At 39.4% G+C, this 15,960-nt stretch overlaps 1 protein-coding gene across 1 annotated transcript in view; it reads left to right on the top strand.

Annotated features, from left to right (window-relative positions):
* LOC117382974 (adhesion G protein-coupled receptor A3) overlaps positions 1 to 15,960 on the top strand; it is a 368,539-nt gene that overhangs the window by 109,122 nt on the left and 243,457 nt on the right. The window contains exons 10-12 of the mRNA XM_055227043.1: positions 2,908 to 3,057; positions 9,587 to 9,748; positions 12,606 to 12,869. Coding sequence (XP_055083018.1) covers positions 2,908 to 3,057; positions 9,587 to 9,748; positions 12,606 to 12,869 — 576 coding nt within the window. The remainder of the gene's footprint in view (positions 1 to 2,907; positions 3,058 to 9,586; positions 9,749 to 12,605; positions 12,870 to 15,960) is intronic.

The following is a 15,960-nucleotide window of genomic DNA, read 5'->3' as shown; positions in this document are numbered from 1 at the left end:
AGCTGAGCGAGCTTGTCCTGGAGCAGAGCAGGGAGGATGGTGTTGAATGCAGAGCTGAAGTCCACAAACAGGATCCTGGCGTAGGTTCCCGGGGAGTCCAGATGCTGGAGGATGAAGTGAAGGGCCAGGTTAATGGCGTCGTCCACAGACCGATTGGCTCTGTAGGCAAACTGCAGAGGGTCCAGGAGGGGGGAGGTGAGGGACTTGAGGTGGTGCAGGACCAGGCGCTCAAATGACTTCATGACTACAGACGTCAGCGCCACAGGTCTGTAGTCATTAAGTCCAGTGATCCTGGGCTTCTTGGGGACGGGGACAATGGTGGACAGCTTGAAGCAGGCTGGGACATGACATGACTCCAGGGAGGTGTTAAAAATGTCCGTGAAGACAGGAGCCAGTTCCTCAGCACAGTGTCTAAGGGTGGAAGGAGAGACACCGTCTGGGCCCGCGGCCTTACGGGGATTCTGCTTCCTGAAAAGCTTAGTCACGTCCTGCTCCACAACTGTGAGGGCAGTGGGGGAGGAGGGGGGGTCCGAGGTGGGTTTGGAGGTAAATTATTATTATTCCTGGGGTCCACAAAAAATGTAAGATAAAACAGTTATAGAAATACAATACATCAGACAATACAAACACAACAGAATACAAACAGAAACATGCATGGAACAGTACAATGTACAGAAGTTGACACAATCACCTTCATTTCATTCAAATTCATTTAAGGACCTTTTGTTTTATAAAATCTTTTAATTACCTTTTAAATTGAAAATAGTTTTCTAATATTGTTAAATGTTTAGGAAGGAGATTCCATTCATACATTCTTCTATAATTCAAATATTTTTTTAATGTAATTAGTAATTACTTTAGGTAACATCATTTTATTGCCAGAAGCATCTCTGGTTTCATAATTATAGATTTCTGCACTAAACTTAAAAAAATTAAGATAATTTGAAGAGTCTTGGTGAAGGAAACACTCCTGAATACTGTGAACAGTGGATATAAAAGTCTGTTGTTAACCAATAACCAGTTTAATTTCTGATGCATTCATTTAGCACTGGTGTAATAATCACAGTGGAGTACCAGCCGTGCTGCTCTGTTTTGTACAATTTGTCATTTTCTTGTAGTATTGGACCATGCAGTTGGACAATAATCAAGGTTTGATAATATTAGGGCTTGTGCAATTAATTTGATTGTCTTACATGGTATGAAAAATGCATATCTCTTAATCATTGTAATTATTCTTCCCATTTTGGCACACATTATTAAGCATATTGTTTATATGATTTGACCATGATCATTTGTCATCTATAAATATACCTAAAAGCTTTGTCTCATTGACTTGATTAATTGAAGTGCTTTGAATTTTACAATGCTATAATGGATTCTCATTGATAGAATAATACTGTGCAATGTTTTTTGATACATTTAACTCCAGTTTGTTTCATATATCCATTCCACAACAGCATTTAACTCTGCCTCTAAGACAGTGTTTGAACTCTTGGACAGTGGGTGCAGACACATATATTGTAGAGTTGTCTGCTTGCATCACAGTCTCGGCCTTTGGCAGAACCAGTGGCAAATCATTTGTGTAGATGTTAAATAGTAGAGGACCAAGACTGCTGCCCTGTGCTACTCCACATGTCAAAGTAATAATAACCATATTTTCAGAGGCAAATACAGGAGCACAAAACAGTAGTCTATAAACTGAACTAAAATGAATACAAATATTATATTTTCCTCTGAGGTCTGGTTATGGGCCCTTGAGCAGTGGTAACAGACCCCTAATGTCTATACTACTGTAATGTTACTGATATTTTATGGCATTTTGTAATATAGATCACTTTATATTACTACTATGGACCCCAAACATTACCCTCAAAAAACTTTATAATAAATCAAATTTAACTATGGCTTGGAGACAATTGTTCACTTGCCCCACTATAAACTTATTTTTTATTATAAAGATATTTGTTAAAAATAGGGAACTTTTTTTTCTTATAGCCCATTTCCAATTATGTTTCACTGAAGCTTTATCAGGACGATCTTCCAACCTCATACCCACTTATGTTAATGCATTTTAATTTAAATTTTGCCAGATAATTTATTCCCATCTCCACCTGCTCCGGTGTGTTCACTATGGATTACTTATCATTACCCAAAGTGTTTATATCCGGCTTCATTTGCACTTTGTTTACCCAACGGAGGTGTGATCTTGCAGCTCTGTTTGACAATTTACAGTGGCACGCCGCCTGTCTGCCTTCACAGATTTGTAGAGCTGTGAAACAAACTGCTAAAAGGCAAGATTTAATAACTCTATATCTCACAATACTCGAACATCTCCAGTGAATCCTCTGTAGCCTGCAGCGCTGTCTCCACCCGCACCTTCTATTGACTTAAGACACTTACATTACTCCTGAGCCCATGTACACCAATCTTAATCTTTTAGTGAATAAAGGAGATATAGGATGGTGGATTAGACGTCTTATTTCATGCATTTTTCTTTGGTCACCTGGGAATTTTAGTAATGTTTTATCTTATTTTTTAGGCCAGGTTAATTTAGATTAGAGTGATTTGGGTTATGCGGTTGTTCTATAAATACTTTGCCGCTGATGTCATCAACATTTCCTGGGAGTGTGGTGCTAACTCTGGGTACTGCTGTGTCTGAAATGCTGGGACTCAAGTTAGGACTTAATCTCAGCTTTGTTTGAACAAAATCTGATCATAAAGAACAGACTTTGCTGGGATTACAACAGATGAGACCCTCAAATAACATTACAGTCACAAGCTAGTTTAATTTACCTGTGTGAATGTGTTAGTGCTTGTTATTGTTGAAGTGCATAAATAAGTTGCAAATGAGATATGAAGTTATTAAAAGTTTGATGGGATTTTTTTTCTTTATTTCTTTTATTTTAGATCTCAGTCAACACCAGTAATGCTCAGCCACTGGGGAAGCAGTTGGTGGCGTTCACCAGCAGGGCGGCGCTCTTCACTGACGTCATGGATGTCATCTTTGTCACTCATCTGGTGGAGAGGCTGACTAGGCTGCTGGGCAAACGCAGAGATGTAAGGAACAAATAATCACAAAACAAAACACCTTGGTTCTGTCCTTGTGTCTTATATGTCAGGGCTAATCAGCTGTGTGGAAACGAAAGTTACGTAGGTAACTACGGTTCTCTGAATCCCGGATGACCGCCAGAGGCAGTGCTTCAAGCACTGGATGATCACTCTTGCGCATGTGCAGGTCGAGATTTAATAACAACAAATTCACCTATGACCTTCCGGTGACCCACGTGAGGCTATATAGTCACGTGACTCCGGAAGCACAGTCCCTTCATTCTAGTAAGCTCTGAAGTAAGGCTATCCACCATCGAGGATAATCCCGCAGAGCGATCCCCTTTGCTGCGCTTACGCGGAGTTGGGGAAGCGTCTACAGCAGAGCGCTTTCTCCTCACCTTCCCGCTCGCTGGCAACTGGGTGTCCTGTATATCAGAGGGCCCAGCTCCTCCAAACACGGCCAGGCGGTCAGCACGCAGGGATCTAGGCATAATACTGCAACTCATGCAAGCATTCTCCGTCAAGCCTTCCTTAAGGTGGTCCACACCCAAACATAAAGGGCATAAATGATGTCCATCCTCAGTTTGAAGCGGGGTCATGCAAGCTCTACAACACATGGACTCCATCACAACAGACACTAGATCAGGTTGAGCTGAAAACGCCACTCTTGATCCGCCAACTGGGATTAAAAAATACCACGTCGAGCCGAAAACGCCACTGGTGGTAGACTCAAAAACTCAAAGCAAACAGTAACACTGCTGATAAGAATGAGCTAAAGAACTGAGCACGGTTCCAAAATAAGAGTATATTTTAGCCGAATGTGGCAATAGTCAACGCAAAAGTCGAGCTGAACTGAACACGGCAGCAAATACAAACCAGCTCCACCGGCCCGGTGTCACTTCCAACAAAAAATGCAGAAACTACTTACCATACGGTCCTTGTGAAACGTGCACCTCACCGGCGTCAGGGAACCACCCGCTCCAGGTGAGGCACTCCACCATGCGCAGCTTACGCAGCCCCTGAGGGGCGAGTCGCAATCGCTACCCCGACTGTGATAGACTGCACTCAAATCACAAGTCATGGGACTCTGAGCAGTAAGCTGTCACCAAAGGGAGAAAACAATTCTGGTACCAAGCAGTATTCGCGAGTAGCCACAACACACTCGACCTAAGCGTGAGAAGAAAAAAGGGACTGTGCTTCCGGAGTCATGTGACTATATAGCCTCACGTGGGTCACCGGAAGGTCATAGGTGAATTTGTTGTTATTAAATCTCGACTTGCGCATGCGCAAGAGTGATCATCCAGTGCTTGAAGCACCGCCTCTGGCGGTCAGAAGGGATGAAATAGAACTAATGATCACAAGACCTATATTTTTATTCAAAATCTGTTTCTGAAACTTTAATATAACTCTAATATTTCACAGAATCTTGTGTTTTAAATGTTCTTTTTGGACTTAAAACAAGCATGTTGTGGATATTATTTACCAATATCTGGTTACCCTTTGTGATGCTTTTGAACTCTTAATGTTTGAAATTTTGGAAAAGTCTGAGAAATGAATACAAATTTTACTTTCAGAACCAGATCAGACTTTGAAGTGGACAGGACTGTTGAGCTCCGTACTATACATTTTGTTCCCCCTCTGAAGACAAATTGCTTGGGTATATGGCTGGGCAATATGACAAAAGAAATTAATCAGAATTTATTTCCTTGTATTCATCACAATCACAATTTGTAATTTTACTTTGTTGTATTAAAATAGAATAAACACAGCTTTCAGTATTATTCTGCTGATTATAAGCAATACACACTTATAATCATTGCCTTCTTGCACAAATTGTCAAGTTTCTTCATTAATCATAGAAATGAAAATTTTAAATTTGATTAACCGCCAGCCTTACTGGCAACTCTCCATTCCAACATTATACCCTAATAAAAATAACAAGGGCAAGATGAATGAACTTTGGCTACAAAGAATAAATGGATTCATCATTCGTTAAAGAGGGGTTATTACACTTCTATGGGGTATTAACTGCTAACATATTACATATGTAGATCACCATGTTACCTTTTATTGTTTTAATAATGATGTATTCACCAAAAACAACATATTAACTTGTTTAATAAGGTTCACTTGCTTTTTTGACACTCTGAGTCCCACTTCCTGTCCCCACACTGTCACATGTGGTGCAGAAACATCGGTGACATAGGCTTGTGGGTTAAGCATTATACAGAGCCTAACAGCTACCCATAAGGAGGGTTCGATTAGGGCCTGGGAGAGATCGCTAGATGACTCAAACATGCATGGAGGACATCTAAAACCTCTTGATGACACATGTTTTTAATGACACATACATAAACTAATACATATTTTGTCCAACAGTACCTAAATATAATCTTGAGAAATTAAGAAAAAGTCTAGTCCTATGAAATGAGCCTTTTTGACCCAGTGCCCTTTCCATGTGATTTTAAATGGACTGGCTCCTTCTAAAATGTCATTGAACAAATAAAAGGGCCAATCATGGCTGGAGACTACAGCATCCTCCAGGAAACGTCTTACAGCCATCACTCCGGCCTCGACGTTCCGATCGATCCCAGACGGCTTAACTCTTCACCTCATGTGCCCTCCCCCTGGCCACTCGGCAGTACTGCGCGCTTCACAATTACAGCCGGATGTGTCTTTCGGGGCAGCTCATGTTTGGCCTTGAGTGAACTCTTTTGACTGAGGGATTTCTGGTCACATGGTCAGTGCAGGATGGGCTGTGTGTTGTGGTGCGTATGTATGTGATGTTTGCATATTCTGCCTTGTCTTGTTCTGTCTTAGCTGCAGGTTCTGTAGTTTTACTATGAGTTTAAATATACATAGTTGAGTAATCCTCAAGCTCCTGGCATATACTGACAAACATTTTAGCTCAAGATTTGGAAATGGGTCTTTAGATGCTGTAAGCTGCTGCTCTAATTCAAGTATGGGTCAATCGATTTGATGTGTTCTATGTCATCCAATATTAAATTGATCAAAGATTACCAACTTAATTTTAATTACGTTATAGTGAGAAAAATAGAGGCTGTGTTTTGGGTCAGTTTTTGTTTCAAGTTAATGCCTATTTCATTAAACCAGTTTACCTTGCATTTATTTAATTACAAGTGTTTTATTGCTAAAAGGACTTTGAAAATGCACTATTTCTATGAATGGGCTCATCACTCCACATATTTGACCTGTAATGTGGCTGACAGCATCTGCTTGTCTCCATGGAGATAGATACGTTTAATGCCTACTGTGGACAATTCCAGACATAACAATCTCATCTCCATGGATGCCCAAAGTTGCTGTACCTCCAGCAGAAAAATGATAAAGGTAAAGGTAAATTTGTCCTCTTCATTTGACCGATCCTTCAGTGCTGCTGGGGCAACCTGTCAAAACCCATCTCCTGAGCTAGGTTTAGTCAGCTGGAGGATTGAGCTATTATGCGTGTTTTAATTTGAATGTAGAAATCAATGTTCACACTCAGTCAAAGGGAGAACAACGCAATCAAACACAGGACCCTCTTGGAGTGAGTTTGTAGCTGCTAACCTTAACTGAACCCCTTCTCATGGACTTTAGCCTCAAACTGAAGGTCAGGTTCTGCTTGAAAAGGGTGCCGAGCTTAGCCAATGGAACAAAAATCAATAGATGCTCCCTCCAGTCCAATTACTCACATAGGGCACACGGGAGGAGATATTATTAGGACAATGCTTAAAGTTTTATCATTGCCACGGCCTAGACAGTACTGATGAGCCCACCTCGTTCATACATTAAAGAACAGTCAAATCGCTTCTCAATGGGGGAGTACAGTAAGTAAATACAAGAGTGACATCCCCAGGAAGTGATTGGGCCCCGGCAGAGTTTATAATCTAAATTAAATCTCTCAGTAATGAACAAAGTCACCAGCGCCTCCCTGACTGTCCTGCCCACATTATAAATTTGCCTGTTGTTTCTGAGGATTGATTTGAAAGAGCTAGAGGAGTCTGTCGATCTTTATACATGCTTTTAATAAGACTTTTCATCACTTATCCTGGATTTCTGAAATAGACCTGTACACTTAAAAATGAACGATGGATTGATGCTTGACACTTCCATAATTATGAATTTCCGTTGAGCAAGAAACTACACCCACTTATGAATGTGAACACGTAAATTGAAATCTGTAGCTTTTTATGCTCAAATGCTGCTATGAAGAGGCAGGGCTTCCCAACTGCGCAGTTTTAGATCAATATTTTTGTTTACAAGGTATAAAGGTTTGCCGTTTTAAAGCTTATAATGATGAGCTGTGCATATTACGTGACGTTCCCTTCCATGTTTCGTCCTTCAGTAGACAATCACAGCCTGCTACCTTTGCCCCTCCACCGATTATTTCTTAAGCAGCAGCAAAACCGCCCTCCACTTCAGCTCATTCAGTTCTTCCTCTCACCTGTGTAGTGCATATTAGACATTCTAGGTTAACTAAAGAGATGCCTAAAACAGGATGTGGCAAACTCATCAAAACCATTATGATCTAACCATGTATTTGACCAATGCACTCACAAGACAGCAACTGCATGGAAGTTCCCACAAAAGCAACTACTACACTACTAGGAAATGATGTATTTATATGTAAAAGTGTAGATAAACTCCCAAATCATCAGCTTACTCACGCCATACATTCTCTTGTCTGCTGTTGTCTCATGTAAACAGTAGCGAGAGTAGCTCAGTTGGTGGAGTGTTTGTCCACTGACCCACAGGTTGGCGGTGCGATACCAGCTTCCATAAAAGAAAACTGTCCTTGCGTCCTTGGGCAAGACACTTAAATCACCTCACCTTCATTGTCTGTGTACACTGGTATATGAAACTGTGTGTGAATAGGTGAGTGGTTGATTCATACTTTTCCTTACATGTATACAGTTAGTATTTTTTTTCCTCATTTCTATTTCTCTTGTCTGTTCTGTTCCAGTCTTTCCTATTCAAAATTCTGTAGATGTCCTGACTACATGATTTGAACTGCTAAACTTTTCTGTCCTGTCACCAGAATGATGAGCAGGATTAAAAGATTTTTGGCCATGACTCCATTTAATCGAAATGTCTGACCTTTATGTCCAAGACCAAGAAAATAGTTTTATTCCCAGATGACACCAGAGACATGTGAGGGGCGTAAGTCTGAGGAACAACACCCCGTTAAAAACCTTCATGATCAAACCAAAAGAGACAAACTTATCTATTGGCTTGTTTTGAGGGGGACTCATAGCAAAGTGGCCGCCTTATAACAGGAAGCTTAGTGGTTGAATCCTGTCTTGGCACTTCACCGACCTCTCCCAGTGGAGTGTTCATGTGGTCCATGAGACAAATTAACACATGGACAAGTCAGAAAATAAACTGACCTGAACTGACTACTACTACTACTACTAATAATAATAATAATAATAATAACAATAATAATAATAATGCATTTGATTTATATAGCGCCTTTCAAGACACCCAAAGCGCTTTACTGTGCATTATTCATTCACTACACACTCGGCGGTAGTAAGGTACTATTGTAGCCACAGCTATTCTGGGACAGACTGACGGAAACAAGGCTGCCAACACTCACACGCCATTTTCACACCGGACCAATGAAGTGTCTTACCTAAGGACGCAATGTTTTTTTTAATCCCTCACGAGATTTTCCCAACGGTCTCCCATCCAAGTACTAACCTTAGCTTCTGGGATCTGATGATCAGGCTTTGACAAACCAGTATGGCATATGACAGGTTAAAGTACTCATTTCACTAAAGTATAGTTAACATTTTAATAGTTTTTGGTGAAGTTTATAATTGTACTTCCTGAATGGACACGGGACAAGTAAATCCATAACTGTTACAACCATAAAGTGAAGGTTTAAACTGCCAGAAAAATATTTTCCTTGTACATTAGTTGTCCCTGCATTTTGGACTGGAGTTTTTGGTGTTGATTTTATAGGTAGAGGTGTTTTGTTTTAAAACTCAGGGCTACTTTCTGTATTAAAATAAATAAATTTAAAAAACAACTTTTCTTCTAAACGTTTTTCTCCCACAAACTTCCATTTGACAGGTGTAAAACTATAATAAATTTTTAACCACAGGTACTATCCCACCAAACCAAGTAATAATTACAAAAAAACATGAAACCCTGCCATACCCCTTTTAACTAAGCACAGAAACCAACTTTAGACCAAGAGCTCCAAAAGTCCAGAATCTACTGCGTCACTTCTTGTGTAGTGGATATGTACAGTCACTTGCAATGCCTCTGTTGCATTATGGTGCTGCCATAATGCAGTTTAGAGACATCCAGATCCTAATGTGGATGTGCTCAATATAGCTAAACAAGTTAAAGCTGTATTTTACATCTACTTTCCCCAAATACTTCATGGCTGTGTCGATCTAAATAACCCTTGAGATAAATTGCATTGCGATGTCTTAAATTGCTTTGTGCCTGGAGCTTCACTACATTAATAACACATGGGCCTCCTGGTATATGCGTGCATTTACATTGCTTCTTGTCTGTTTGGCAGCTGGGGGACTATATTTCCGACATTGCCAGTAACATGATGCAAGTGGAGGAGCATATTTTGTGGATGGCCCAAACCGAAGCACGCGCCTGCACCAGGATAGTGCAGTGTGTGGAGAGGATCGCAGAACTGGCACTGGCCTCAGACAACCAGGTCATTTCTAAGGTATACTACTACACATTTAAGACAATTAAACTTTTTTTTTTGCTAGATTACACAAGTATTTCACTTTGATTCAGTCATTCAACTTGAACATATGTATATTTTTTAAAGGACCCATTACACTATTATCTGATCTATGTTATAATGTTTCCTCATCACAAACATACCTGGGGTTGTGTCTTGTTTCATGTGTTTCATTTCACATGTTTAACACACCCTGCATATTTAGGAGTTCTTCTCTCAAACTGAAAACATTAGTAGTTGTAGTAGTTGTAGCAGTTGTAACAGCAGTTGTCATAATTTTCATATTAGTGGTCATAATAGTAGTAGTTGTAGTAGCTGTAGTGATACCAAATCCCAGATTAAATATGTATTTTTCCTTCAAACAGTCAAACTTTATTTATATAATGCACACGGAAATGTAAGTACTGAGTAAGTACTACCATCTACAAAAGTAAAACTCTTAAAAACTATTTAGAGTTTTTGATACAGATTATTTAGTTTTCAAGGGCATCACATTCATATCAGATGATCACATATATTTTGACAGTAATCCAGAATGATATATAGACCTCCATATATATATATTTATCAATGGGACCGCAAAGTTTGAAGACAAAGTCAATGTTTATGTATTCCACAGTGAGGCCATTTTAACTGCCCTCTCTGCCCAAAGTGTACAAACTTCATTATTACAGACATAAAGTTTAGGAGAGACATTTTATATTGGTCATTAAGCAAACTCCTTTTTCTCCAAGTGACAGGGATGACAGAGGGAAAGATAGAAGGATGAAGAAACAATAGAAAGGAAGCCATTTTTCACTGGGTGGCTTTATTCTCATTATCAGCTCCAGTCAAATTAACTTCTCATTACCCCTCGGTCTGAGAAAAGAGGTAATGGGAGGGGTATTTAACCAGGCAATCAACCTTTGCCCTGGACTGAGGGGCAGAGCTGCAGCTGAACTCACAATATTAGATTTATGGGGATTTTGGTTGACTTTTTGATGTTGTCCTTACTGTATTTTACATAAAGGGTATATGCAAATATCTAATACATTCATGCATTGCTTTCTATCTGATTGTCCTTGAGAGGGTAAGATCTTGCACACATGAAAGTAAATAAGCAAAAATATAAGGTCGAGCTGCTTGTCACATACTACCTTGATACATTCTTCATTCTTTGATCAAAATGCACGTTTTGTGATTGTGTACACGGCTACATGTGCATTTAGAATTTACACTTTAGGGATAAATCATAGACTGTATAAAGAAGTGGATTAAGTGTGACGTCACCCATAGTGTGCGGCTCCAGTCAGTTGAAGCTCATCGACGCTAGCAATCATAGGTTCTAATTTGGAGCCAAGTTCCATATTTAGAATTTCTAAGTATCATAGTAATTAAAGAGCTAATCTTGAGCGAGGCTGTTGAAGGTAACAGCCCTTCCCGCCTGCTGATTTAGAAGGGAGCAGGTGCTTAGAAACGCTGTCAATCAAACTTGTTGCTAACGCTAGTGAGAGTGACCTCAGGGAAAGAAGGCATCTGATTGTATTAACCCGCTCTCTATTAACATTAATAACAGACAAACATTTTAAGGCCAAAATGATGAGGCTCACTGCAGCAGTTACAGAGAGAGGGGTGACAATTTTTCAATGTAAAGTGAATTTGAGCCTGAGTCGATGGAGCCGGAAGCGCGCACATGATGTATGGTCTATGGGATAAACAAAGGCTACATCCACACTGCAGGTCTTGATTTTTTTTCCCCCTATAAATCAGTTTTTATGTGTGGCCTGATCTGCAGAAGGGGACAGGGCAGGAGTCGTGCTGTTGTCACATTATGAGAAAGATTATTAATGAGAGAGCACCATTTTTATACTAATCAAAATAAGTTATCATTTTCTTCTACCATAAATAGGCAAAAGTTGATATTTTATCTTTGTCGCACATTAGGCTTAAAATCTCTTTTTATTTGCACTTTCTACCTTATCTGCTATTATCAGGCAGGCCCTTTATTGTTTAAATGTGTTTTATTCCTGCCTTTTCCATACGAATGTGGGACCATTCCAGGGCTATAGAAGTCAAATAAATGTGACTTGTGTGTTCACATTGCAGTCAGATCAGATTAGAATGTGATTTATTACCACATATGTAAGTAGCCCAGGTCTCATTTGAAAACATCAGATATGGCCTGTTCACACTGACACTCAAAAAATCTGATTTAGGTCAGATTTGGGCAAAAACTTGATTCAACCTGCAGTGTAAATGTAGCCAAAATGTTACTGATGTTAGTCACCTGGACTAACACAGCCCTAAAGTGGCTAAACCAGGACACCGTGGTTACTAAACTGAGCAGAACCCAGACAAGCCCGACCTATAATGCAGGACTAAATCAAACTTGCTAAATCCCATAATGTAGGACTTCATTTGCACAGGCAGTCTATAAAAAGGGCTCTAAGCTTTGAAAGTCACTACCCATAGAGATTAGGAGCTTTTTCTGAGTTTAGAATGTCAGTCTCCAGGCTTAAGTCTTGGCTGAAAATGAACCATAACTGGACTCATTTGTAAATAGTATGTGTGAGTGAATGAGTGATTAATATAATCTTTTTAGTAATATATTTGGTATTCTGTTTTAATACCATTACAATGTGAACCAGAGGCAAGGGCTACAGATGTGGTTTTGGACCCGGATTTCCATATATATGGTTTATGATTGCAAATTAGCTTCTTTAACTGCTAGCCTCCATTAGCTTCATGTGGCTGCAACAGAATGCTATGGATGACTTCACACTCCCAAGTCAATCCATGTCTGTTATACTAACCTTGGTCTAAGACTGGACTAAAAAATGTAATTTCTTTCCTTCAGGTGTCTGCTAACATTGCTCTTGAGGCCTTCCTGATTCGTCCCTCTAACATCCTGGGCCTGTCCTGCACCGTGCACCAGCGCCCCTCTCCCTCGGGTGCCTCTCCATCACACGTATCCCATGGCGACCGAGACTCGCGCTTATCCCACAGTGACCGGGACTCAGGAAGAAGGCTGGATACTCCGGAAGAATCTCTGCTCAAATTCAAATGTCACACAGTCAACAGCAGCAGCAGCAGCAGCTCAGCCACCAACCAGCTCCACAAGGTAATGCTAAATGATAATCATTTTGCTAACGTAACATATTTAGATCACCATGTTACCTTTTATTGGTTTGAAAATGCTATATTTGCTGAAAACAACGTATTAAAAAGTTGGTTTCAGTTTCTGTTTTGCATGAGGAGGGCTGAGCATGGAGGAGGTGTGTGGTGGGAGCATGGGGAGGGCTGCAGAGAGCTTCCTGGTTTATTTATACAAATTATGTTGAGTGTCCCTCAGCAAAATGATGGTAACTTTGAGAGAGGCAAAACAGTGGTTCACTTTCACTTCTTTTTATTGATTTTTTTCATTCCACATGGGTCCTTTTGGCACTGAAAAATCTTGTTCAATGGTATTAATAACTAAATATTTATGAATGCTTGGTAATGTGTGCAATTTACTTCAGCTCATTATGCTAACAGTAATGTGATCACAGGGACCTTATGCTGTTATAGCAACTACTATTCTCTCATAATGGTACGTGTTATTTACTTGCTAGCTCTTGTTACTTTTTAAATCTAATGTCAAGCCATTCAGGGCTTTGGTTATTCGCTGTTTAATTCCCAGTTTGGACAGTCTTGCTTTTTGACATTATGGTCATGCAGATATAGTAGTAGTATACCAGTAGCAGTGGGAAGTAAAAAAAAAGTAAAAGTAAGTACTGCACTTTTAGGTATCTGTACTTCACTTAAATCAGTTTTAAACTAGATACTTTTTACTTTCACTTCACTACATTTGAGCACAGGCATCTGTACTTTCTACACTACATTTTGAACAGGAAAGAAAAGTAAAAGTAATAGTATTATTGTTGAAAAGGCTGGTCGGTTTATTTTTAACATGTTCACAATTTGAGCAAACAAAAATATACAAATAAAAAAATGACTGATTTAGTTCTCTCTAGTGAAGAAGCAGCACAAATAGTTATCCAAATCAATATATTTGAAGCCTTATAAGAAAAAAAAAAAAAAACATGTGCAAAATACTTTTAGTATTTTTTTTTACTTTAATACTTTAACTTAAGTAGATTCTTTCATGTGATACTTACTTTTACTTCGGTATCTGTATTTTTACTTAAGGAACACAATTTTGAGTACTTCCACCACTGCCCTATAGTGACAGTACTTCTAGTAATAGTAGTTTTTGTAGCTGTTGTAACTGTTTGTACCACAATTCTATGAAATACTGATCTGCTTTTACATATTTTAAATGGAAGGATTTGAGTTTAAAATGACAGTATTTTCTTCAGGAAACCCCAAATGAGAAAGGAAAATAAAAAATGAGTTGGAGTAGTAGTTGAAGTAGTTGTTGTCAGTCTTTCGTTGTAGTCATACCTGTACCTGTCTGTTCCTACCAGAGTACTTTAAGGTTTATGAACTACTAGCTTGAGCCAGTTCTTCCTAATTGCATCCCCAATTTTTACACTTATATACTGGTTTAAATTGAAAGATTACAGTTAAAAAGGACAGTATTGGCAAGAAAAACTGAGAGAACCATGACCACACTAAAATGACTTGGGCACATCTCTCCTTTAAGGCTGCTGTTATCTATTCTTCGTGTGTGGTGACACGTTGTTTGGGTTACCTGACTGGCCGTACATCAGCTGCATATGTACGGGCTGTAGTCAGGGCAGGGCCTGAAGATCCAATGTTGATTTGGGAGTCAGCAGAAGGACCACTCCCCGGTGATGGATTCTCCGGCCTTGCATTAATGCTGTGCTAAATCAGACCTGGCAATGCGACGCGCCCCATCCCGAGTGACAGGCAGCCATCTTGCCGACAGCAGGGAAAACATTGAAGGGGCTGAAGTGTGGAGTGGTGTTTTAACAAGCTCAAGTGCACTGCTGTCAGGGTCCGCACCAGCTAGTACATATAAAAAACATTGAAACCATAGCATTGTTGCGTTTATTTCAATTATTTGAATGTAATAATGTTGATGCGATTATGGTGGTTCATGTTTATTTCACAAATTTTAGTCTTTGCAAGTGAAATGTCATTGCTTCGTTATCTTCATGTAGCCCGTTTGTTAAATGGTACAGTTACTTTAATATGTGCTTGTGTCTGATATATAGTTATAATCTATGACACCGGATTATTATTATTATTATAAACAAGTATGCTGACTTAGAAGCTGTAGCTGTTGGCCCCTCTTATGGATAGCTGCAGATGACACTAGCGAGTAGCAGATTTTTTTTCATTTGTACCAAAATGACTACACGACCCTGCCGAATCCTATGTGTATTATTAAGAAAATCAAATTGAAGAACGAAGCAGAGAGCAGTGGCTGTATGCTGGTGGCGGTGAAAACAGGGATTGATCAGCAATATGATGTCTTGAAAATAAGCGATTAAAGATTGCTCAATTGTGCACGAATCACTTCAAAAACAACTTCAAGAGAGTAAATGAGATTTTGCAGAGTAGATCTGCTTTAAATGGTTATGGTAAAACAGTAAGAAAAAAACATTGCCCAGCTTCATTATAGTTTTTAGAGAGATAATTAAACTAGGGATGTAGTGATACTGGTATTGGATTGTACTAACACTGACTCTGATGGGTTGGGTAGTATTTCAAAGATGTCATTTCTTGGCTGGTGTTTTGCAGAACATGTTTGATACTGCTGTGTAATTACCTGAAGGAAAAATATAATTTACATCACACAATTGGATCCATTTTGTAATAACCTGTAAATGAGTGGTAAATGACATTTTCAGTCCCTGCACTGGTATGTGCAAACATCGGGTATTCAGACATTTTGTACAAATATTGATATCGGGACTGAGAAAGCTGGATCGATGCGTCCCTAAATTAGACAGCGTGAACAGTTTGACCAGGAATACATTGTGAATTTAGCCACCAACCCTTCCTGGCTTCCTCTGAGTTTTTTTCATTCTGTGCAAGCAAGACTACACAAAGAATACAAATTTTTATCTTACTTTAACAACACATTTACCCTCATCAGATCTGAAAAAGTCTTCATTCTTCAGCCTTGCAGTCTGAATGTGTTTGTAGTTTGACACAAAAATGCGTAGACTATGGACCTTGCTAAACTTGAAATCCATGATGCTCTCCTCTTCTTTCTAGATGTTATCAGGGTGGAGAACTGT

The sequence above is a fragment of the Periophthalmus magnuspinnatus genome, chromosome 15 (assembly GCF_009829125.3).
Source record: "Periophthalmus magnuspinnatus isolate fPerMag1 chromosome 15, fPerMag1.2.pri, whole genome shotgun sequence".
In the NCBI taxonomy this organism is placed as follows: domain Eukaryota; kingdom Metazoa; phylum Chordata; class Actinopteri; order Gobiiformes; family Gobiidae; genus Periophthalmus; species Periophthalmus magnuspinnatus.
The sequence above is the reverse complement of the archived record's forward strand: the minus strand, read 5'-3'. Positions and strand labels throughout refer to the sequence as shown.